Source organism: Globicephala melas, chromosome 4 (assembly GCF_963455315.2).
Source record: "Globicephala melas chromosome 4, mGloMel1.2, whole genome shotgun sequence".
Lineage (NCBI taxonomy): Eukaryota > Metazoa > Chordata > Mammalia > Artiodactyla > Delphinidae > Globicephala > Globicephala melas.
In genome coordinates, this window is record NC_083317.1 from 60,925,400 (window position 1) to 60,950,265 (window position 24,866).

General features: G+C 36.9%; 2 protein-coding genes across 7 annotated transcripts in view; one reads left to right on the top strand and one right to left on the bottom strand.

The window, feature by feature from the left end:
• The window catches only part of ZBTB20 (zinc finger and BTB domain containing 20), an 809,727-nt gene that overhangs the window by 664,328 nt on the left and 120,533 nt on the right, over nt 1–24,866 (bottom strand). The gene's annotated exons all lie outside the window — the stretch shown is intronic.
• On the top strand, nt 18,723–19,497 carry LOC115853586 (large ribosomal subunit protein uL6-like). The gene is made up of 2 exons (XM_030857045.3): nt 18,723–18,785; nt 18,877–19,497. The coding sequence occupies exons 1-2, from the start codon at nt 18,740–18,742 to the stop codon at nt 19,407–19,409; spliced, it is 579 nt and encodes a 192-aa protein (XP_030712905.1). The 5' UTR covers nt 18,723–18,739; the 3' UTR covers nt 19,410–19,497.

Below are 24,866 nucleotides of genomic sequence, written 5' to 3' on the forward strand. Positions count from 1 at the left end.
TTCTAATTTGCCATCTTGAACCAATAAATGTCAATATTCTGGTTGTGATATTGCATTAGAGTTCTGCAAAACGTTAGCTGGTGCCCCACCTTCATGCATGACTGTGGGTGAATGCCACCTCAACGTGGGCTATCTGTGCCTCTGTCCCTTTCTGAACTCCTGGCAACCTCCCTAGGTATTCTGATTAGACAAAGTCATAAAATAGGCTACAGATGAATCAGAGTGTTAATTTAAACAAACAGTACAGAGAGGATTTCTCTAGAAAACTCTTTTTAGGACCAAGAAAAAACTTTAAAAGCTGTATCTGAAATACTGACTTTTTTTTTTTTTGCGGTATGCGGGCCTCTCACTGTTGTGGCCTCTCCCGTTACAGAGCACAGGCTCCAGATGCACAGGCTCAGCGGCCATGGCTCACGGGCCCAGCCACTCTGTGGCATGTGGGATCTCCCCAGATCGGGGCATGAACCCATGTCCCTTGCATCAGCAGGCGGACTCTCAACCACTGCGCCACCAGGGAAGCCCTGAAATACTGACATTTTTATGAATAAAATTTTATGATATCTTAGATTTGCTTTAAAATAATTGAGTGTGGATGTGGTTTATTGACCACTTATTGATATTGAAGCTAGGGATTTATTATATCATACTGTCTTCTTTTGTGTAAACTTGAGATTTTCCATAATACTTTTTTTTTTTTTTTTGCGGTACGCGGGCCTCTCACCGTCGTGGCATCTCCCGTTGTGGAGCACAGGCTCTAGGACGCGCAGGCTCAGCGGCCATGGCTCACAGGCCCAGTGGCTCTGCGGCATGTGGGATCTTCCCAGACCGGGGCACGAACCCGCGCCCCCTGCATCAGCAGGCGGACTCTCAAGCACTGCACCACCAGGGAAGCCCCATAATACTTTTTTAATGAGAATACACACACATACATTACATACTTTCTTATTTCCAAAAAAAAATGTTTTTAATTTGGAGGCTTCTGACAGCTTTTCTCACCTATCCCCCCCACACACAAAATACTACTAGCAACAATTAATAAACGGAAGGGATACAACTTACTTCCCTAATTTTAGAAAAGTGGAAGCCAAGAAGAGTGAGACAACTGATATAGCTCTTAATTTGCAACATTCTCTCCCACCAGAAACAGTTTTTTAAAAATTGAGTGGACAAAGTTCTGAAACAAACTTCATTAATAGCCCCCAATTTAGAAAAACATTCACTGAGAAGTGTGACAATCTTAAGATGGGAGGAGGGGTATTAAAAAAAAAGACTAGAAAGCCCTCCTTTAGGAAAGCTTTGCTTAAGAAGCTAAGCAAACTTCCTTAGCTGGGAAAGGTAAATGGTCAATGCTCACTGTTTTGGTTTTTCTTTACTGGGAGGAAAGTAGGAAAGAAAAGACAAAATCTTGTTAGTTTCTCAAAACTAATTACCTTTAGTAATAAATTGGCACTTAGTACAATGTAAAGCAGAAGAGAAAAATAAAAAAAACACACAGTCCTTGGAGGAAAGAGGAGTCTGGAGGGAAAAGCCACATCAGTAGGCACAAACATAATCCCTAGTTGCCAATTCTAGACTATCATGGACTGAATGTCTGTGTCTCCCCCAAATTCATATGTTGAAATCTTAATCCCCACTATGGTGATATTAGAATGTGAGGGGGGAGACTTGGAAGGTAACTGGGTCATGAGGATGGAGTCTTCATGAATGGGATGAGGCCAGTGAGCTAGGTAGGTCTTCCCCCACTCCCTGTGAGGATACAATGTGAAGTGAGCTGCTTGCAACCTGGAAGACAGTTCTCACCAGAACCTGAGCATCCTGACACCATGATTTCAGACTTCCAGCCTCTAAATTTTCTTGTTGATAAGCTACTCCATTTATAGCAGCCCAAGCTAAGACATAGTCTAATGTTGTAATAGCAAAACCCAACAATTTTTACCTGATTTGTCCTCACTGCCTGAAAAAGGATGAGAAGTATGGTGGGGAGAACTGGTAAATAGGAGAATATATGCACCTGGACTGATTGGCTGTTAAAGTAAAATTTTAGTTCTCAAAAAAAAGCTCAGAAGATAAGTCATTAAGTTCAGATTCAGGTGGGGTGGGAAGAAAACCAAGGAGTTTTTACTCACATAGTTTTCAAGCATAGAGATTAAGGGCTATACAGTAATTTGTACATTTCCTATTAAATGAAACAATTACATAAAAATAGTACAGGAAAAATTATGTAGCATGAAAACATATATCTGAAGAATGCATTCCAGAAGAAAACCTAACCCAAGTAACAAACAAAAAAAGTCAAGAAGAAAAATGCAAATAACTCAGTAGAAAAATGGTCAAAGGAAATTGAAACATGTTTTAAGGAAAAAATATATAAATATCCAAGAAACATAGGAAAAGATGTTCAACCTTACAATACACACATACCATTTTCCCCTATCAGGTTGACAAACTTCTTAAAATTGGATAATATTCAGGGTTGGTGACCATATAAGAAAAAGATATCACACATAGTGCATGGGGGAGTAAATTTTTTGGAGGGCAACTTAGAAATAACTCTTAAATTTTTAAATTTATAGTAAATTCCACTGTCTCCTATACTCTTACACCCTGGTTTATCCCCTACCAAAAAAAAGTTTGCCATCACATACACTGGGGACAAAGAGGAAAATCAGTTGTTTCTAATAACAAAGAGATACAACCATTACTGAAGTGACTCCATTTTAATCCATGCTCGCTCATTAACTTGTCTTTATATTAGATATTCATCTCCCCTTTCTAGGATTGTTTCTTCACATATAAGATCAATATTTGGGATTTTTAGAATGTTCAAGGACCGTTCCACCTCTCAAATGTTCACTGTAACTTAAAAAGAAGTTTTTCTTTTTATTTTACGTACTCATCATCAGGAACATTGTCATAGTTATTTTTCCAATATTGGTGAGGTATTGATGATAAATTTCCTCTAATAGAAACATACATTCTCTCCTAGCCCTGGCTTTAAACCCAGCATAACAGATCTACAGGGAAACTGTAGGGGAATAAAGGTTTTTCCAAGACATCTTGGTGGATGATACTGAAATTCAAAGATATGGGAAGGAGAGAAGAATTATCACATTTTACAGTGAAGATAAAATTTGTAGTTTGAGCCATGTTAAGTTTGAAGTGCCTATGGAGGTCTCAGTTGAAGATACCCAGTGGCCAGCTGTATGTATAAGTTTGGAGAGAGATGGAAGCGCTAAGATATGTGCTGAGATCTGAGTGTCATCAAAATAAAGATGATGAGTGAAACAAAAGATGTGAATATAATCACCTAAAGAAGAAGAGGTGTGATGCGAGGGCAAGAGAAGGAAGAAGAAAGAGAAGGAGGAGGAGAAGGGAGAAGAAGACGGAGTAGAAGGCAAAGGAGATAAGGGAAAGGGAGAAGAAGAGAAGAAAGGGGAGGAAGAGAAGGACGATGAGAAAGAAGAAAAAGGAGAGAAAAAAGGAGAAGGAGAAGGAAGAGAGGGGGAGGGGAGGAGGAGGAAGAAACATACAGGGACAGGAAGAAGAAGAAACCTACAAAGGAAACTTAAGAGAGGCCAGAGAGGGCCAGGAGAAAAATCAAAATGTATTGTGAAACCAATGGGAAGACGAAGTTTCAAAAGAAAGGAGCCGTCAAAAATGTTAAAAACATCCGAGGTACAAAGTAAGGTCAAGACTGAATATATTCTATTGAATTTGACTTTTTTATGACTTTTTGTCTTGGTGGGAATAATTTAAATTACAGTCTAAGGACAGAAGTCAGTTTTCAGTGGACTGTAGAGAGAATGAGAAGTGAAGAATTAAAAATTCCTTCCTGAAGGTTTGAATAGAAATGAGAGAGAAGAAGATGGTAACAGCAAATCTTTTAAAAAAGGATTTTCTTTCTTTTTGTTGTTGTTTGCTTACTTTTTGTGTATATTTGATGGAAGATGCTTGCACAAGTTTATATGCTAAGAAAAAAAGGTTCAGTATACAGCTGAGAAAACGGGATTAGCAGTAGAACACATAGCAAGTTTTGAATAAGTATTTACTCAACAGATAATTGTGAGTTAGCAAAGTCCTGGGTGTTGAAAGTGTGATGGCATTCAGAACACACATAGTACACTTTATTTAAAATACTCTGATTTTCTCTTCTTTTCCATTTCTATCTTTTTTTTCTTAATTTCAGAAAATGGTATCCCTACATTATTCAAAATTAGTAGGCATTATTTGGGAAATTAAATAATGAAACATATTAGAGAAATATCTTAAGAAGTTGCAGTCATAAATTACATTTTACTCGATTTTCTCAATAAAATTAATGTGTTTTCCAGAGGAATCAAGAAGAAAATACATTTAGTTCAGAATTTTACTTGAAACATTACACTGATTATGATCTGAATACAGTGACTGACTGATCTGGCACAATGAGAAATGGAAACAAATATAGATGGAACTATTTTGTAGGAAATTTTCAAATACTCTGACTCTCCTCATTAAGTTTACTAACAAGCTAAAAGTCTGAACGCCCCCCCCCAAAAAATTACTAATTCAGGAAAAATATTGCCTTAATTGAGTTTTTAAATAAAAAGAAATAACAAAATTAGGTCAAACTGAAAAAAATCAAATTAATATAAGGGCATAAACAGTAAAAATTTAATAGGAGAAACTTGGAATATATTAATGCCTAAAACTCTAAACATAAATGTCAGTCTATTAAAACAGATTAAAAATTAGATGGGTTGGACTTCCCTGGTGGCACAGTGGTTAACAGTACACCTGCCAATCAGGGGACATGGGTTTGAGCCCTGGTCCAGGAAGATCCACATGCCATGGAGCAACTAAGCCCGTGAGCCACATCTACTGAGCCTGTGCTCTAGAGCCCACGAGCCACAACTACTGAGCCCGTATGCCAAAACTACTGAAGCCCGTGCACCTAGAGCCCATGCTCCACAACAAGAGAAGCCACCGCAATGAGAAGCACACGTACCACAATGAGGAGTAGCCCCCGCTTGCCACAACTACAGAAAGCCCACGCACAGCAACGAAGACCCAATGCAGCCAAAAATAAATAAATAAAATTAATTTTTTTTAAAAAAAATTAGATGGGTTGTCTTAAAAGGTACTTAGTTCCTTGAGCCTGGTGATGTCCAAGCACTGTCTCCAGGACCACTTGCTGGAGCATCTGCAGAGGAGGCTCAGGCTCCAAAGAGGTAATGGGAATAGACGGGGTTTAAGGTGTCCTTCAGCTAATGACACTATAATTTATGGTTCTTTTAGATATTTTGCTAAAACATAAAGCCACAATATATTTTGGGTTGGCCAAGCAGGAAGATAACATGTTCTGAGCAAGGAATAATATTCAAAGGAAATAAAAGAAGTGCCATCATTTTACATATTCCAAACTTTGCTAAAGTACAACAAAAATACCCAAAGAAGTAAAGAATAAAATATACATTACCAAAGGGATACATTTTATGACTACATTTAATTAACATGAAAACACATTAGAGTGGAGAATGTATGTATGTATATGTATGTATGTATATATTTATTTAGTTATATATTCTTCTAGCAAATATTTACGGAGTGCCTACAGTGCTGGACACTGTACAAGAGCAACAAATAAAATAGAAAATTTCTGTCCTCATAGAGATTTCAGTGTACTATGAGGAGAGGGGAGGATATATGGTAAACAAACAAAATAGTTAATTACAAATTAAGAAGGTCCTCTGACAATAAATAACAGAGATCCAGGCAAGGGGGAAGGGTGACTATTTTAAAAAGTGGTATCTTAGGATGAGAGGCATCCAAAGATGCAGAAAGCCAGGGCAGGTAACAGTATGTATGAATGCTCCAAAGAAGAAAAGCATCTGACATTGTCTAGGAACAAAAATGACATCAATGTGGCTAGAATGTTTTAAGTTATAATGAGATTACTTTTGAGATGAGGTTAAAGAGAAATGGAGAGATAGACCTTACAGAATTTTACTCTAAGTGAAATGGGAAGTCACTGAAGCATACTTCTTGGACGTAATCCAAGAATAAACCTGTTTCTCATGCAGAACGGATTGCAAGCAGCAAGGCAGTTAGTGAGAAGACCAGTTAGGGGACTAATCCAGTGGTCCATGATAAAGATCATGGTAACCTCTACTAAGAAGGCAGCAGTGGAAATGGAGAGAAGTGGATAGAGATTTGTAATTAGGACCTGAATCACCTTAGTCCTTACCTACTCTCTTTGGGCCTCAATTTCATCTTCTATAAACCTGAGTTTACAGAAGCAAGTTTATAGAATGCAAACAGATGTTCAGAGCATTATGTGAGACAAGATATAAGTACCCGGTATAAGGAAAGTTGCAATAAATCTCAGTTCTTTAAGAATACTTATTTAAAAATAATATTCATTCCAAGTTCATACTAGTGATAAGCAACTAAAATCCAGTATGATATGAACCGTTTGTCTTTCAAATGTATATAATTTCTGAGATAACAAAGGAAAATGTTTAGATTTTTGATTTATAAAATATTTGGGGTTATACAAAAGTTACACAGATATTAATCCAATGCCCAATTGATTACAACAGAAAATAAATCAAAAAGGTGAAAATTTATATTTAAATTAGTTTCAATCACATTGTAACAAATATTTTAAAAACCTATTAATATAAAAGTGAAGAATTAAAAACAAATTCTTTGGAATAAAATCCCTCTCCCTAGAAATGGGCCTATTGGCTGGAATGCAGTAACTGCTCAATTTCCCTCTGTCTCTACTTTTCCTCCATTAAAACACACACACACACACACACACACAAGCATACACACACACACAGGTTTTTAGCAACCCTGTTTAACATTTAGAAAGAAATAAATGACATAACAGAATAGGGATAAGTAAACATATTCCATGGGCTCTATATAATTGAACACTCTTCAAATTCTTTAAACAGAAATTTCAGTGCCATGGAGACCCTTAAAATGAAGACAGATAAATGTGACCAAATATTAAATATCTCTTGTCAAAATTTTAGAGAAATCTTCCATGAAAATGATAAATAAATAAAAATCTCCCTTTAAAATTATAATATAAATGTGTCCCTCAGTTCAAGAAATATTATACCCTTTAAAATAGAACAAAAGAAAAACTGGCAGTGTTCAGTGTGAGAAGAATACACAGAATCTTCATCTCTGAACGAAGAAAGAAATGGCACCCAAGGAAGTGGACTATGGCAAATGAAAGACCCTCTTGTGTTTTGTCTTTCCTTTGTTCATGTATAAAACCAAAAAAAAAAAAAAAAAAAAAAGAAAGAAAGAAGGAAAGAAAAAGGCACAAACCCTAGGGCTTATTGCACTACACAGAAACTCATTTCAAAGAGTTGGTGTCAAATCTTGCAGTCTAAATCTCCAAATAGCTATCCTCTAATAAAATCTATATACCCTGCTTCCTGAAAAGAAAAGAGAAAAAAAGGGAAAAAACATAAGGAAGGAAACAAGGGAGGAAGGGATGGAGGGAGGGAGGGAGAGGAAGGAAGGAGGGAGAAAAAGAATAAGGCGCCTGATCACAGAATAATTCCGTATAATAGAGTGTTCAGTCCTGTATATACAGAAATTATAGGCAAGGCATTGTTTCAGTCATTTCAACCATGGTAACGCTGGATATAGAGACAGCCCTCCACACTCTGTTCAGGACTAACCCAAAACTGGATAAACTTACAATATGAAGTTTTCAACAATTCCTTTCTCTTTGTACTTCTTTCTTTCCTTTTTAATTTTTCTTCTCTTCCACTTCATTTCTTTGTACTATCTCCAACCTTTACAGTTTTTTCCCCTTTCTCCTTTTTCTCTCTCTCTTTCCTAATTTATATTACACTGCTGATGGACTTGGTTGGGGGAGGTGGTGGGAATAATGCTAAAATAAAGCAAATTTTCTTTCCTTTCAGAACATTACTAAACAATACTTCCAAGCACTGCTAATTCAATCATGCAAGCTCAGTTAGGATTTTAATGATGATTCCAAGTTATATCTCCTTTCTGAATCAAATACTAAAAGACTACTAATTTAGAGATAAACGTATTTTATTAAATTATTTTTAAGAGAACTAGTCATTTATATTTGTTATCTACATCCTATTTCCCAACTATGCTACACAGCCTAATTTGTAGTACACAAAAAAACTTCTATAGTTGTCCACTTCTTGCAGGACTAAATCAGAGATCTACTGTTGGCATAACGCAAAGTTGGTCAAGGCAAAAAAAAGTACCTGATAGTGTTTGTCTTCAGATTCTCTCTTTTTCTTCCTTGTGATAAACCTGATCTCCTAGATTCTCCTTTTTTCCTTTAGTTATTCAATAAATATTTACTGAACCCTAATTATTTGCCAGGAACTACAGTAGATGCTATTGACAAAGACATGAAATATGTCTTCTGTGACATGGAAAAGTTTACAACCTAGGTGGAGAGGCAGGAATGTAACTGCAATATAATTTGATAAGGCCCTTAATGGAAGTAAGAACAGATTGCAATCCTCATTACACATACGGCTACTTAGACTCCTCTACTTTGTCCCTTAGATTTTCCCTGTACTTGGAATCTACCCCTCCTCCTCATTAAAACTTACCTATTGGGGAGGAGCTTCAAGATGGCAGAATAGTAAGATGTGGAGATCACCTTCCTTCCCACATATACATCATAAATACATCTACACGTGGAACAACTCCTAGAGAACACTGACTGAACGTTGGCAGAAGACCTCAGACCTCACAAAAGGCAAGAACCTCCCCACGTACCTGGGTAGGGCAAAAGAAAAAAGAAAAAACAGAGACAAAAGAATAGGGACGGAACCAGCACCAGTGGGAGGGAGCTGTGAAGGAGGAAAGGTTTCCACGCAATACGAAGCCCATTCGCGGGTGAAGACTGTGGGTGGCGGAGGGGTGAAGCTTCGGAGCCACGGAGGAGAGCGCAGCAACAGGGGTGCAGAGGGCAAAGTGGAGAGATTCCCGCACAGAGGATTGGTGCCAACCAGCACTCACCAGCCCGAGAGGCTTGTCTGCTCACCCACCGGGAAGGGTGGGGGCTGGGAGCTGAGGCTCTGGCTTTGCTTCGGAGGTCAGATCCCAGGGAGAGGACTGGGGTTGGCTGCTTGAACACAGCCTGAAGGGGCTGGTGCACCACAGCTAGCCGGGAGGGAGTCTGGGAAAAAGTCTGGAGATGCCAAAGAGGCAAGAGACTTTCTCTGGCCCCTATCTCCTAGTGCACGAGGAAAGGGGATTAAAAGTGCCACTTAAAGGAGTGCCAGAGACGGGCGCGAGCTGTGGCTATCAGCGCAGACCCCAGAGATGGGCATGAGATGCTAAGGCTGCTGCTGCAGCCACCAAGAAGCCTGTGTGCGAGCACAGGTCACTTTCCACACCTCCCCTCCTGGGAGCCTGTGCAGCCTGCCACTGCCAGGGTCCCGTGATCCAGTGACAACTTCCCCGGGAGAACACACGGCGCGCCTCAGGCTGTTGCAATGTCACGCTGGCCTCTGCCGCTGAAGGCTCGCCCTGCATCCGTACCCCTCCCTCTCCCTGGCCTGAGTGAGCCACAGCCCCCGAATCAGCTGCTCCTTTAACACCATCCTGTCTGAGCGAAGAACATATGCCCTCAGGCGACGTACATGCAGAGATGGGGCCACATCCAAAGCTGAACCCCAGGAGCTGTGCAAACAAAGAAGAGAAAGGGAAATCTCTCCCAGCTGCCTCAGGAGCAGTGGATTAAAACCCCACAATCAACTTGATGTACGCTGCATCTTTGGAATACATGAAGAGACAATAAATCAGCCCAAAATTGAGGCGGTGGACTTTGGGAGCAATGATATATTTTTTTTCCTTTTCCGCTGTTTGTGAGTGTCTATGTGTATGCATCTGTGTGTGATTTTGTCTGTACAGCTTTGCTTTTACCATTTATCCTAAGGTTCTGTATCTCTGGTATTTTTTTTGTTTTTTTGTATAGTCTTTAACACTTGTTATCATTGGTGGATTTGTTTTTTGGTTTGGTTGCTCTCTTCTTTCTTTTATTTTCTTTTAATACTTTAAAAAATTGTTTTTAATAATTATTTCTTATTTTTATTTTAATAACTTTATTTTATTTTATTTATTTTATCTTCCTCTTTCTTTCTCTCTTTTTTTTCTCCCTTTTATTCTGAGCCGTGTGGTTAACAGGCTCTTGGTGCTCCAGCCAGGCATCAGGGCTGTGCCTCTGAGGTGGGAGAGCCTAGTTCAGGACATTGGTACACAAGAGACCTCCCAGCTCCACGTTAATATCAAATGATGAAAATCCCACACAGATCTCCATCTCAATGCCAAGACCCAGCTCTACTCAACAACCAGCAAGCTACAGTGCTGGACACCCTATGCCAAACAACTAGAAAGACAGGAACACAACCACACCCATTAGCAGAAAGGCTGCCTAAAATCATAATAAGGCCACAGATACACCAAAACACACCACCAGATGTGGACCTGCCCACCAGAAAGACAAGATCCAGCCTCATCCACCAGAACACAGGCAATAGTCCCCTCCACTGGGAGGCCTACACAACTCACTGAACCAACCTTAGCCACTGGGGACAGACACCAAAAACAATGGGAACTATGAACCTGCAGCCTGCGAAAAGGAGACCCCAAACACAGTAAGTTAAGCAAAATGAGAAGACAGAGAAACACACAGCAGATGAAGGACCAAGGTAAAAACCCACCAGAACTAACAAATGAAGAGGAAACAGGCATTCTACATGAAAAAGAATTCAGAATAATGATAGTAAAGATGATACAAAATCTTGGAAATACAATGGAGAAAATAGAAGAAACGTTTAACAAGGACCTAGAAGAACTAAACAGCAAACAAACAGTGATGAACAACACAATAAAAGCAATTAAATATTCTCTAGAATGGATCAATAGCACAATAACTGAGTCAGAAGAACGGATAGGCAACCTGGAAGATAAAATAGTGGAAATAACAACTGCAGAGCAGAATAAAGAAAAAAAATGAAAAGAATTGAAGACAGTCTCAGAGACTTCTGGGACAACATTAAATGCAACAACATTCGAATTATAGGGGTCCCAGAAGAAAAAGAAAGGAACTGAGAAAATATTTGAAGAGATTATAGTTGAAAAATTCCCTAATATGGGAAAGGATATAGTTAATCAAGTCCAGGAAGCACAGAGAGTCCCATACAGGATAAATGCAAGGAGAAACACGCCAAAACACATATTAATCAAACTATCAAAAATTAAATACAAAGAAAAAATATTAAAAGCAGCACGGGAAAAACAACAAATAATATACAAGGGAATCCCAATAAGGTTAACAGTTGATCTTTCAGCAGAAACTCTGCTAGCCAGAAGGGAGTGGCAGGACATATTTAAAGTGATGAAGGGGAAAAACTTACAACCAAGATTACTCTACCCAGCAAGGATCTCATTCAGATTTGATGGAGAAATTAAAACCTTTACAGACAAGCAAAAGCTAAGAGAATTCAGCACCACCAAACCAGCTTCACAACAAATGCTAAAGGAGCCTCTAGACAGGAAACACAAAAGAAGGAAAAGACCTACAATAACAAACCAAAACCAATTAAGAAAATGGTAATAGGGACATACATATCAATAATTACCTTAAAAGTAAATGGATTAAATACTCCAACCAAAAGACATAGACTGGCTGGCTGGATACAAAACTAAGACCCGTATATATGCTATCTACAAGAGACCCACTTCAGACCTAGGGACACATATAGATTGAAAGTGAGGGGATGGAAAAATATATTCCATTCAAATGGAAATCAAAAGAAAGCTAGAGTAGCAATTCTCATATCAGACAAAATAGACTTTAAAACAAAGACTATTACAAGAGACAAAGAAGGACACTACATAATGAACAAGGGATCAATTCAAGAAGAACATATAACAGTTGCAAATACTTATGCACCCAACATAGTAGCACCTCAATACATAAGGCAAATACGAACAGCCATAAAAGGAAAAATCGACAGTAACATAATCATAGTAGGGGACTTTAACACTCCACTTTTACCAATGGACAGATCATCCAAAATGTAACTACATAAGGAAACACCAGCTTTAAATGATACATTAAACAAGATGGATTTATTATAAGACATTCCATCTAAAAACAAAAGAATACACTTTCTTCTCAAGTGCTCATGGAACATTCCCCAGGACAGATCATATCCTGGATCACAAATCAAGCCTTGGTAAATTTAAGAAAATTGAAATCGTATCAAGTATCTTTTCCGACCACAATGCTATGGACTAAGTATCAATTACAGGAAAAAAAACTGTAAAAAATACAAACATTTGGAAGCTAAACAATACACTACTTGATAACCAAGAGATCACTGAAGAAATCAAAGAGGGACTTCCCTGGTGGTGCAGTGGTTGAGAGTCCGCCTGCCGATGCAGGGGACACGGGTTCGTGTCCCGGTCTGGGGAGATCCCACATGCCATGGAGCAGCTGGCCCCGTGAGCCATGGCCGCTGAGCCTGCACGTCCGGAGCTGGTGCTCCGCAACGGGAGAGGCCACAGCAGTTCTTAGCCCACATACCGCAAAAAAAAAAAAAAAAAAAAGAAAAAAGAAATCAAAGAGGAAATCAAATAATACCTAGAAACAAATGACAATGAAAACACAAAGACTCAAAACCTATGGGATGCAGCCAAAGCAGTTCTAAGAGGGAGTGTATAGCAATACAGTCCTACATGAAGAAACAAGAAACATCTCAAATAAACAACGTAACCTTACACGTAAACTAATTAGAGAAAGAAGAACAAAAAAAACACCAAAGTTAGCAGAAGGAAAGAAATCATAAAGATCAGGTTAGAAAAAAATGAAAAAGAAATGAAGGAAACTATAGCAAACATCAATAAAACTAAAAGCTGGTTATTTGAGCAAATAAACAAAATAGATAAAGCATTAGCCAGACTCATCAAGAAAAAAAGGGAGAAGACTCAAATCAATAGAATTACAAATGAAACAGGAGAAGTAACAACTGACATGGCAGAAATACAAAGGATCATAAGAGATTACTACAAGCAACTCTATGCCAATAAAATGGACAACCTGGAAGAAGTGGACAAATTCTTAGAAATGCACAACCTTCCAAAACTGAACCAGGAAGAAACAGAAAATATAAACAAAGCAATCCCAAGCATTGAAATTGAGACTGTGATTAAAAATCTTCCAACAAACAAAAGCCCAGGACCAGATGGCTTCACAGGCGAATTCTATCAAACACTCAGAGAAGAGCTAACACCTATCCTTCTCAAAATCTTCCAGAATACAGCAGAGGGAGGAACACTCCCAAACACACACTACGAGGCCACCATCACCCTGACACCAAAACCAGACAAAGATGTCACAAAGAAAGAAAACTACAGGCCAATATCACTGATGAATATAGATGCAAATATCCTCAACAAAATACTAGCAAACAGAATCCAACAGCACATTAAAAGGATCATACACCATGATAAAGTAGGGTTTATCCCAGGAATGCAAGCATTCTTCAATATACGCAAATCAATCAATTGATACACCATATTAACAAATGGAAGGAGGAAAACCATATGATCATCCTAATAGATGCAGAGAAAGTTTACAACAAAATTCAACACCCATTTATGATATAAACCCTCCAGAAAGTAGGCATACAGGGAACTTACCTCAACATAATAAAGGCCATATATCATAAACCCACAGCCAACATCATCCTCAATGGTGAAAAACTGAAACCATTTCCACTAAGATCAGGAACGAGAAAAGGTTGTCCACTCTCACCACTATTATTCAACATAGTTTCGGAAGTTTTAGCCACAGCAATCAGAAAAGAAAAAATAAATAAAAGGAGTCCAAATTGGAAAAGAAGAAGTAAAGCTGTCACTGTTTGCAGATGACATGATACTATACATAGAGAATCTTAAGATGCTACCATAAAACTCCTAGAGCTAATCAATGAATTTGGTAAAGTAGCAGGATACAAAATGAATGCACAGAAATCTCTTGCATTCCTATAAACTAATGATGAAAAATCTGAAAGTGAAATTAAGAAAACACTGCCATTTACCACTGCAACAAAAAGAATACAATATCTAGGAATAAACCTACCCAAGGAGACAAAAGACCCTTATGCAGAAAATTATAAGAAACTGATGAAAGAAATTAAAGATGGTACAAATAGATGGCTAAATATACCATGTTCTTGGATTGGAAGAATCAACATTGTGAAAATGACTCTACTACCCAGAGCAATCTACAAATTCAATGCAATCCCTATCAAACTACCACTGGCATTTTTCACAGAACTAGAACAAAAAATTTCACAATTTGTATGGAAAGACAAAAGACACCAAATAGCCAAAGCAATCTTGAGAAAGAAAAATGGAGCTGGAGGAATCAGGCTCCCTGGTTTCAGACTATACTACAAAGCTACAGTAATCAAGACAGTATGGTACTGGCACAAAAACAGAAAGATAGATCAATGGAACAGGATAGAAAGCCCAGAGATAAACCCATGCACATATGGTCACCTTATCTTTGATAAAGGAGGCAAGAATATACAATGGAGAAAAGATAGCTCTTCAATAAGTCATGCTGGGAAAACTGGACAGGTACATGTAAAAGTATGAAATTAGAACACTCCCTAACACCATATACAAAAATAAGCTCAAACTGGATTAAAGACCTAACTGTAAGGTCAGACACTATTAAACTCTTAGAGGAAAACATAGGCAGAACACTCCAGGACATAAATCACAGCAAGATCCTTTTTGACCCACCTCCTAGAGAAATGGAAATAAAAACAAAAATAAACAAATGGGACCTAATGAAACTTAAAACCTTTTGCAGAGCAAAGGAAAACATAAACAAGACGAAAAGACAACCCTCAGAATGGGAGAAAATATTTGCCAATGAAGCAACTGACAAAAGATTAATCTCCAAAATTTACACGCAGCTCATGCTGCTCAATATCAAAAGAACAAACAATCCAATCCAAAAATGGGCAGAAGACCTAAATAGACATTTCTCCAAAGAAGACATACAGATGGCCAACAAACACATGAAAGAATGCTCAACATCATTAATCATTAGAAAAATGCAAATCAAAACTACAATGTGATATCATCTCACACTGGTCAGAATGGTCATCATCAAAAAATCTACAAACAATAAATGCTGGAGAGGGTGTGGAGAAAAGGGAACCCTCTGTTGGTGGGAATGTAAATTGCTACAGCCACTATGGAGAACAGTATGGAGTTTCCTTAAAAAACTAAAAATAGAACTACCATTTGACCCAGCAATCTCACTACTGGGCATATACCCTGCAAAAACCATAATTCAAAAAGAGTCATGTACCACAATGTTCATTGCAGCTCTGTTTACAATAGCCAGGACATGGAACCAACCTAGGTGTCCATCGACAGATGAATGGATAAAAAAGATGTGGCACATATATACAAAGAAACGAAATTGAGTTATTTGTAGTGAGGTGGATGGACCTAGAGTCTGTCATAGAGAGTGAAGTAAGTCAGAAAGAGAAAAACAAATACCATATGCTAACACATATATATGGAATCTAAAAATAAATGCTCATGAAGAACCTAGGGGCAAGACGGGAATAAAGACGCAGACCTACTAGAGAATGGACTTGAGGATATGGGGAGGGGAAAGGTAAGCTGGGACAAAGTGAGAGAGTGGCATGGACATATATACACTACCAAACGTAAAATAGATAGCTAGTGGGAAGCAGGTGCATAGCACAGGGAGATCAGCTCTGTGCTTTGTGACCACCTAGAGGGGTGGGATAGGGAGGGTGGGAGGGAGGGGGATGCAAGAGGGAAGAGATATGGGGATATATGTATATGTATACTGATTCACTTTGCTATAAAGGAGAAACTAACACACCATTTTCAAGCAATTATACTCCAAAAAAGATGTTAAAAAAAAAAAAAAACTTACCTATTGGTTAATCCCATCTTTCCCCTCAAGACATACCTCCTGATAGGTGTCTTGGGAAAACAGTCTCACAAATTAAGTCACACTGGATATTAAAAGAGTAAAGCATGTACATCACATCTCTTTTGCGTATTAGTAAGTCATTCTATTTGAAAGGAACTGGTTGCTAATGCCGGGAATTTTAACTGTATAGTTACCTGTTTTGAAAGAAATTTTAAGAAGAACCTCCTCATACACTTCAATCACAACAGCAAGGGGTTAAAAATTCCACATAAAACGTGCCTTTATATGCCTTGACATTATTATTTTTAAACAAACAGCATGCTGCATATTTATTCACTTAGGAAATACAATTATATCTAATTACGATTGCTAGTAGTAGTAGTTACTGTTCGTAGCTACTGTTACTAAAAGGGACTATATTGATTTAAAATTATAAAAGTTTGCCTTATTGTTTGATGTTATTATGAAGGTTTACTTCAGATACAAAATTTAGCACAGGACTGTTTTTTAATTGGAAATGCATGATTCTCACAATAATAGGAGTAAAATAAAATCAGACATATTTAAATATATCAAAAAAATGATTCATTGAATCACATAATCAAAATTGTACCTATTGAGGAAAACACAGATTATTTAATGTAATTCTTATAGGAAAAAATAATTTAATATCTGTGAACTTAGGTTTTCTCCCCTGTAAAATGAAGGGTTTAAATCAGAATAAGTTCTGTGTTTGCTCCCAGGCTTGATACCTATGTGAATATTTTGCATAAATATTTCCCGATTCTCCTATGACATGAAATTTTACAGATTCTGCAATACCATAATGAAGGAGTCTGCATTAATAGTTGAAACCTCTTCTATATTTGTGTCACCAATGTTAACAATGCCTAACCCAAAGTAATTGGCATAATAAATTTAAGTGGATAGATTGAAGATTGTATAAACAGAAAAACACACTGATGTAAAGGAATGTTACAAAGTCAGGGATATATCTCAATATCCAGAGACATTTAATGAGAGACATGGAAGACACAGGAATGAGTATTTTTACAGATTTCAAGCTTCAATGGGAAGCTTAAGAAATAACTAATGTTTAGTTTGGGGGTCAAGGCAAGATATTTTAAAATGGAGAAAATTGAAGTAAGTTAAATAAGGTCCATTCTCACTAGGACTATTTATGACGATTCTCCCTCATCCACTTTCTGCTGTTCACTGTACTATGCTTACTGACAATCTATCCCAAATAACTCCTGGTAGTCTGAAATCATTTCATCATTAATATATAAATGTCTCACTTCAATTGTACGAATCTCAGATCTTATCTCACCAAAGTTTTCTGAAAGTTAATTGTTCTTCACCTAGTATCTTTAGAACTCAATTTCCTCATCCGTAGAACAATAATACCTAATCACGGAGTTATTGTGACAATGAGATAGACTCAATGCATGTTGTATTTTCATTTATTTATCTTCCAATCCACTATCATTATCCTTCTACTTGAGGTCAATCCCTCCACTTGTATACTTGATTTTTATACCCTCCTAAAATCTCTGAGACTTTGCTCTATCAATTATCACTTCTCTCCCCTTATCTTCAGTGTCTTCTTTACTGGCTCCTTATTTTTCAGAACATGTAAATCACCTTCATCCTAATGCAAATCCCCTTGACCTGTGCCTCCCTTTAGCAAAATCTCTCCCTTCTTTTCTCACTTCTGTTCATTGATTAGGTAAACAAAAAAATTTAAAGAATTTATTTTTCAATGTGAAAAACACATGTGGGTTTATAAAAAGAAAAATATAGAAAATAAAAAGCAAAAATAACAAGAGCAAAAAAAAAATCCCCAAACCAAAACAATAACAACAAAAAACACCTGTTGTCAAACACAGGCATTTCTTTACAGGTGTAATGTATAGTCACTATAACTAAAATGGACCCTTTAACTAAAGTTTCAATTCTAGTTTTTCGACCTAATAAACCTATATGTCATTTCTCCCCAAAAGGCTCATAAATGTAGTGCAACCCCTATTAGAAGTCCAATGAAATTGAAAGTTGGGCAGGAGGTGTAGGGGAGTGGGGGGCAGGGACCATGATTAAGTTATTCTAAAGTTATTATGGAAGAAATTACTGGATGAAAATAGTCAATAATTTTATAAAATGAAAAAATAATAAAAGGGGACTCTCATTAACAGGTTTAAACTGTAATTGTAAAAGCCACAATTGTTAAAATAGCATAGTCCAAGTAAAGAATACAGAAACTGAAAGAACTGAAGAGAAAAAATAGAAAGGCTGGAAATGGAATAGAAAGGCATGAAACAAACCCATTTGTAAATTAAGTATTTAGCATATGATAAATAATGCATTTCAAATCAACGGGGAAAACATAGATTTTTCAATTGATGGTGCTGGGACAACTGGTTAAATATTTAGAACAGAGTAAATTTAGAGCCTATCTCACACTGTATATCAAAATAAAATTCCAGATGGTTTAAAGAGTTATATGTAAACAATGAAACCATAAAAGAACTAGAAGCAAATATAGGAAGATTTTTAATCTAAGTGGGAGAGGTCTTTCTAAGCATAAGAGTGAAGGCAGAAGCCATTAGGAAAATATAGCAGGTTTTTTAAAAAATAGTAGATTTGAACGTATAAAAAATGAAAAGTTCTATATAGCAAAAACAAACAACATTAAAAGTCAAATAATAGCTCTTTGCCGCATCTACTGCGAGAATGAAGACCATTCTCAGCAATCAGACTGTCGACATTCCAGAAAATGGTACGAGACTTGGTGCTTGCATTTTTCTTACATCTTTACTACACGCTCTATATACCTTGTTCCGAGACCTCACGAATACGTTCTCTCCTAGTCGACATTACTCTGAAGGGACGCACAGTTATTGTGAAGGGCCCCAGAGGCACCCTGCGGAGGGACTTTAATCACATAAATGTAGAACTCAGTCTCCTTGGGAAGAAAAAGAAGAGGCTCCGGGTTGACAAATGGTGGGGGAATAGGAAGGAACTGGCCACTGTTCGCACTATCTGTAGTCATGTACAGAACATGATCAAGGGTGTTACACTGGGCTTCCGTTACAAGATGAGGTCTGTGTATGCTCACTTCCCCATCAACGTTGTTATTCAGGAGAATGGTTCTCTTGTTGAAATCCGAATTTTTTTGGGTGAAAAATACATCCGCAGGGTTCAGATGAGGCCAGGTGTTGCTTGTTCAGTATCTCAAGCCCAAAAAGATGAGTTGATTCTTGAAGGAAATGACATTGAACTTGTGTCAAATTCAGCTGCTTTGATTCAGCAAGCCACAACAGTAAAAAACAAGGATATCAGAAAAATTTTGGATGGTATCTATGTTTCTAAAAAAGGAACAGTTCAGCAGGCTGATGAATAAGATCTGAGTGATCCAGTTACAGAAACCGCAAGAGGCCAGGCTCATATGTGATATTTTAAAAATGAATAAAAGCTCTTTTGACTTGGAAAAAAAAAATCAAATAATAAATTCAGAAAAAACTATTTGCAACATGTGACAGAATACCATGTAGCAATATTTTTAAAGTCCTGTGAAAATAATTAAAAATCTTTGAAAAAATGATCAGTGTATGCTATTAAATGAAGAAAATGTTACAAAACAGTATATATGTTATGATCCCAACTTTGTAACATATATGTTTGTTTGGGTATAATGGCTTCCAACACACACCATGTTTATAATCTCCATGCTTTTTCTCACGCAGTTCCCTCTGACCTAAGAGATATTCCCTCCCTCATCTAGTCATCTCCTATTCATTTTTCAAGGATCATTTCCTATATCTCCACAGACACCAAGAAGTTTTCCCTGAATTTCCAGGCTGCAATAGGTGCCTTCCTTTGTTTACCAGTAGCATACTGTCGCATACCATCAAGTTATTATTACATATATTAATATCTGTGTGTGCATATATCATTCCACTCCTATGAGTGAAGTTCCTCAAGAGAAAGGACTATATTTACTTCTCTCTTATTCCCAGTGCCTATCACTATAACTAACATGTACCACACATTCGAAAAATATGATTTTGAAATATTGCTGAAATCTCTTTTAATCAGGATTATTCAAAAATAGAGCTAATGTCGGGCTTCCCTGGTGGCGCAGTGGTTGAGAGTCCGCCTGCCGATGCAGGGGACGCGGGTTCGTGCCCTGGTCTGGGAAGATTCCACATGCTGCGGAGCAGCTGGGCCCGTGAGCCATGGCCGCTGAGCCTGCGCGTCCGGAGCCTGTGCTCCACAACGGGAGAGGCCACAACAGTGAGAGGCCCGCATACAGCAAAAAAAAACAAAAAAACAAAAACAAACAAAAAAAAAATAGAGCTAATGTCAACAGTATAAGAAGGATCAAACAGTATAAAAAGGCTGAAAGAAAAAAAAAAACTTATCTACTTAATGAGAGTTTATTCTGTCCTTCTTGCCAAGACAGACCAGAAGCTTCCTTCAGTATAGAACTCAATGATTCACCCTAGAGCACCTTCAGTACATATTGATCTTTTAAAAAATCTAAAGACATACACCACTTACAGACTGTGTCCCACAATTTATCACTTAAAGTTTATTGTTATTTAATTATTTCTCATTTGTGAATACTTTCTCTCTCATCAGATGTTGACCTCTATTACAGGAAGAGACCATGCCCTATTCTAATTAGGTATCTTATTATGTATTTGGCTAAATAGCTTAGTATTTGAATAAACTTTCAATATATACTTATTTTATTTATAGCTTTGAATAATTTTCTATGTTTTTATATATATCTCTTCCTTATTCTCTAGGACAGGGCAAGTCAACTCCAATTTCCTTCCTTCTCCATCACCATTCAAAATGGGAGATACATACTGAGTAACACAGAAATACTCACACTTGCTGAGTAAACCTGCTATTATCTCATCAGAAGAACAGCTTCATCTGTGTTAACCTAGCTGTGCTAGGCCATGATCTTTCTAAATTTTCATGAATTAGTGAAGGTAATATTGCCTCATTTTTCTAATAAGAGGATATTAAATGACCTCATCTCTATTCAATAATAGGTCTTCTTGAGCTAAATCACGAGAGGGGGTACTAGTAAGAATTTTTTTGTTAGTCAAAACATTTTTCTACATATAAACTAGTATATGCAATGTCCCAAAACATACAGTACTACTTACTGCTAATGCCAATTTACTGCAACATTGCTTGATATATTCCAAAGTTTTCCAATAAGCTATTGACTTCCTATAGGTTAGAAATAAAATCATTATATTTAAATTATTAAATGCCAAGGAAGAAAGTAATCTTTTTCTCCTTCTTATGTCTTTGTTTTACAAAACTATTGTCTTACGGGACATGAAAACAACTAAAAACAAAAAATTATATGGTGTAGTTAATTGAAAAAATGCTTTTGCTGCACACAGAAATTGACACTAAGTGCTGTATTAGCAGGAAATCAGTGATTTTCAATTGACATTGCACAGGAAATCGTTTAGTGTCAATTGATATTAAATGGGTAAAATTGTACTGAATTAGTACAAAATGATTTGGTAGAAAGAAATGTGCTTCCATTAGGTGATTTGATATTAAGTGGGCTCAAATGTAATAAGTTTTAGAGGTCACTAGTCAACAAAAATTAGGGCATGGTATCCAACCCTGAATACATCAGACTGGTTGCTTTTAACATATTTATCAAAAGATAAGTTAGTGTCATACTATCAAGACAAAATTGTCTCCCTTTGAGCTTTCAAGAGAAGTGGGAAAATTCAATTGTTTTAAATGAGTTAAATTAACCAGTGGTAAGAATCATGACTTCTTGGGCCTATTTGGTGGTCCTAATCCTTTTAAAAATATATTTTATAGAATTTTTCATGTGAAATAAAAGGCAAAATAATAGCATGTTTTATGTAATAAGGTCCAGATTGAGTTCTTTCTATAAAACTGCTTTGACAGTAAGCACACAATAAATTATTGGTTGAATGAGTGATATGATTGGATATTATGAAGAAATCACTTTATAGGTGATTCTTCTTTAAAGAAACCTGTGATTTTTTTTTAAACCTGAGTAATGGGGAAAGGAAAGTATGTAGATGCAGGAGATATGGGGAGGGGGGAAGAGACAGGAGGAGATAAGTTATATAGTAGCTACAAGAAAGAACAAGTTGCTGGGCTTCCCTGGTGGCGCAGTAGCTGAGAGTCCGCCTGCCGATGCAGGGGACACGGGTTTGTGCCCCGGTCTGGGAAGATCCCACATGCTGCGGAGCGGCTGGGCCCGTGATGGCCCCTGAGCCTGCGCGTCCGAAGCCTGTGCTCCACAACGGGAGAGGCCACAACAGTGAGAGGCCCACGTACCGCAAAAACAAAACAAAACAAAAAAAGAACAAGTTGCATAAATATTTTAGAATATTTGCTAGGGATAGAAGTGCAGATGTTTGATGTATAAAAATCACATGTTATTCATCATACAAAAACAATTATGGGGTAAAAGACAAATACACAATATTCTTGAATAGCCAAAATAATCCTGAAAAAGAAGAATGAAGCTGGAGGACTCATATCTCCTGATGTCAAAACTTACTAAAAAGTTATAGTATTCAAAACAGTGTGGTAGAACATAAAGAAAGACATATAGAACCATAAAATAGACTAGAGTCCAGAAATAAATCCTCACATATTATGGTCACATGATTTTCATTAAGAGTGCCAAGACCATTCAATGGGAAAGACAGTCTTTTCAACAAATGGTGCTAGGAAAACTGGATATCCCTATACAAAAGAATGAAATTGGACCCTTACCTAACACCATATACAAAAATTACTCAAAATGGATCCATGACCTAAATGCAAGACCTAAAATTATAAAACATTAGAAGAAAACATAGCATAAAAGCTTGACAACATTGAATTTAGCAATGGCTTCTTGGATATGACACCAAAGGCACACGCAACAAAAGAAAAAGTAGACAAATTGGACTTAATATATTTTTTTTAATCTGTGCATCAAAAGACACTATCAACAGTGTAAAAAAGGAACATATAGGAGTAAACATTTGCAAATCATATATCTGATAAGGGACTGATATCAAGAATACACAAAGAACATCTAAAACTCAACAACAACAAATAAACAAACACCCTGATTCAAAAATAGGCAAAACACTTGAACAGACATTTCTCAAAAGAAGATATACAAATAGCCAATTAACATATGAAAAGATGCTCAACATCACTAATTATTAGGGAAATACAAATCAAAACTACTATGAGATACTACCCCGTACTCATTAGGATGACTACTATCAAAACAAACAAAACAAAACAAAACCCTCCAGAAAATAACAAGTGTTGACGGGATGTGGAGAATGTAGAATGCTTGTACACAATTGGTGGGAATGTAAAATGTTACAGCCGCTGTGGAAAACCACATGGCAGTTCCTCCAAAAGTTAAAAACAGAATTACCATATGATCCAGCAATTCCATTTCTGGGTATATACTAAAAACAATTGAAAGCCAGGTCTCAAAGAGGTATTTGTACACCCATGTTCATAACAGCATTATTCACAATAGCTAAAACATAGGAGAAACCCAAGTGTCCATGGATGGATGAATGAATAAGCAAAATGTAATATACACATACAGTGCAATATTAGCCTTAAAAAGGAGGGAAATTCTGACATATGCTACAACATGGGTGAACCTTGAGGATATTATGCTAAGTGAAATAAGCCAAGCAAAAAAAGACAAATACTGTATGATTCCACTTATTTGAGGTGCTTAGAGAAGTCAAAATCAGAGTCAGAAAGTAGAATGATGGTTTCCAGGGGATGGGGGGAGACAGGAGAATATGGAGTTTTTATTTAATGTGTATAGTTTCAATTTTTCAAAATCAAAAAAGTTCTTGAGATGAGTGGTGGTGATGGTTGCACAGCAATATAAGTGCCAGTTAAAAATGGTTGAAGATGGTAAATATTATATTAATTTTACCACAATAAAAATAAAAGGGGTAAAAATGGTGGGAGAGCTTTGTAACTTTTTACTTGCCCTTGCCCCTCCAAAAAAGAACAAACAAAAAATTGATGGGGAAATCACCCTTCTAGGCATTGGGCTAAAGAAATAGTATGACTTTCTTTTTCTAATTTGGCCAAGAGAATGAAAAAATAATCCTTTGAAAGAACTCTAATCCCTCAAAGAACTTATCATGAAGGTACAAAAAGTAAACCAAGAATATTCCCTAAGATTAGCAGGAAGCAACCCAAAATAAAACTCAGTTTCATCCCTGAAGGAATGAAATTAGTTTTACAATGAAGCGAGCGCTACATTCAGGACAATCTTTAAGAGACAGGGAAGTTACTAATTCAAATGGGTGATACAGAGAAAACTGATAGGATAATGATAATAAGTTATGATAATTATTATTTACTGAGCTCTTACTAATGACAAGCACAATATTCAGCAATCTTCATAAAATATCACAATTCTTTCCTTAACAATCTGATGAGATCCACCTAGTTTAGAAACAAAGACCATGAGATTAAGAAAACTGACCAAAGTCACAAACACAGAGTAGTGTAGTTGTTAAACCTACATCTATCCAAAGTCATGAATTTTAACTAAGTAAATAGGACTTTCAAAACTTAGATATAGTTGGTAGTTTAAAACAAAAATCCTCTTACAAAATACCTGAATCTAAACTATTCTAAAAAACAATTGGAGCTGAGACACATAAGAGCTAGCAGGCTTTGAGTAGAAGTATGAATATACTGGATGACTTAATCTGCGGTGGGAAGGGGTTTTAAGCAGTGATTGACAGGAGATTAGTATAAAAAACACATGACTGAACCTAGATATGGC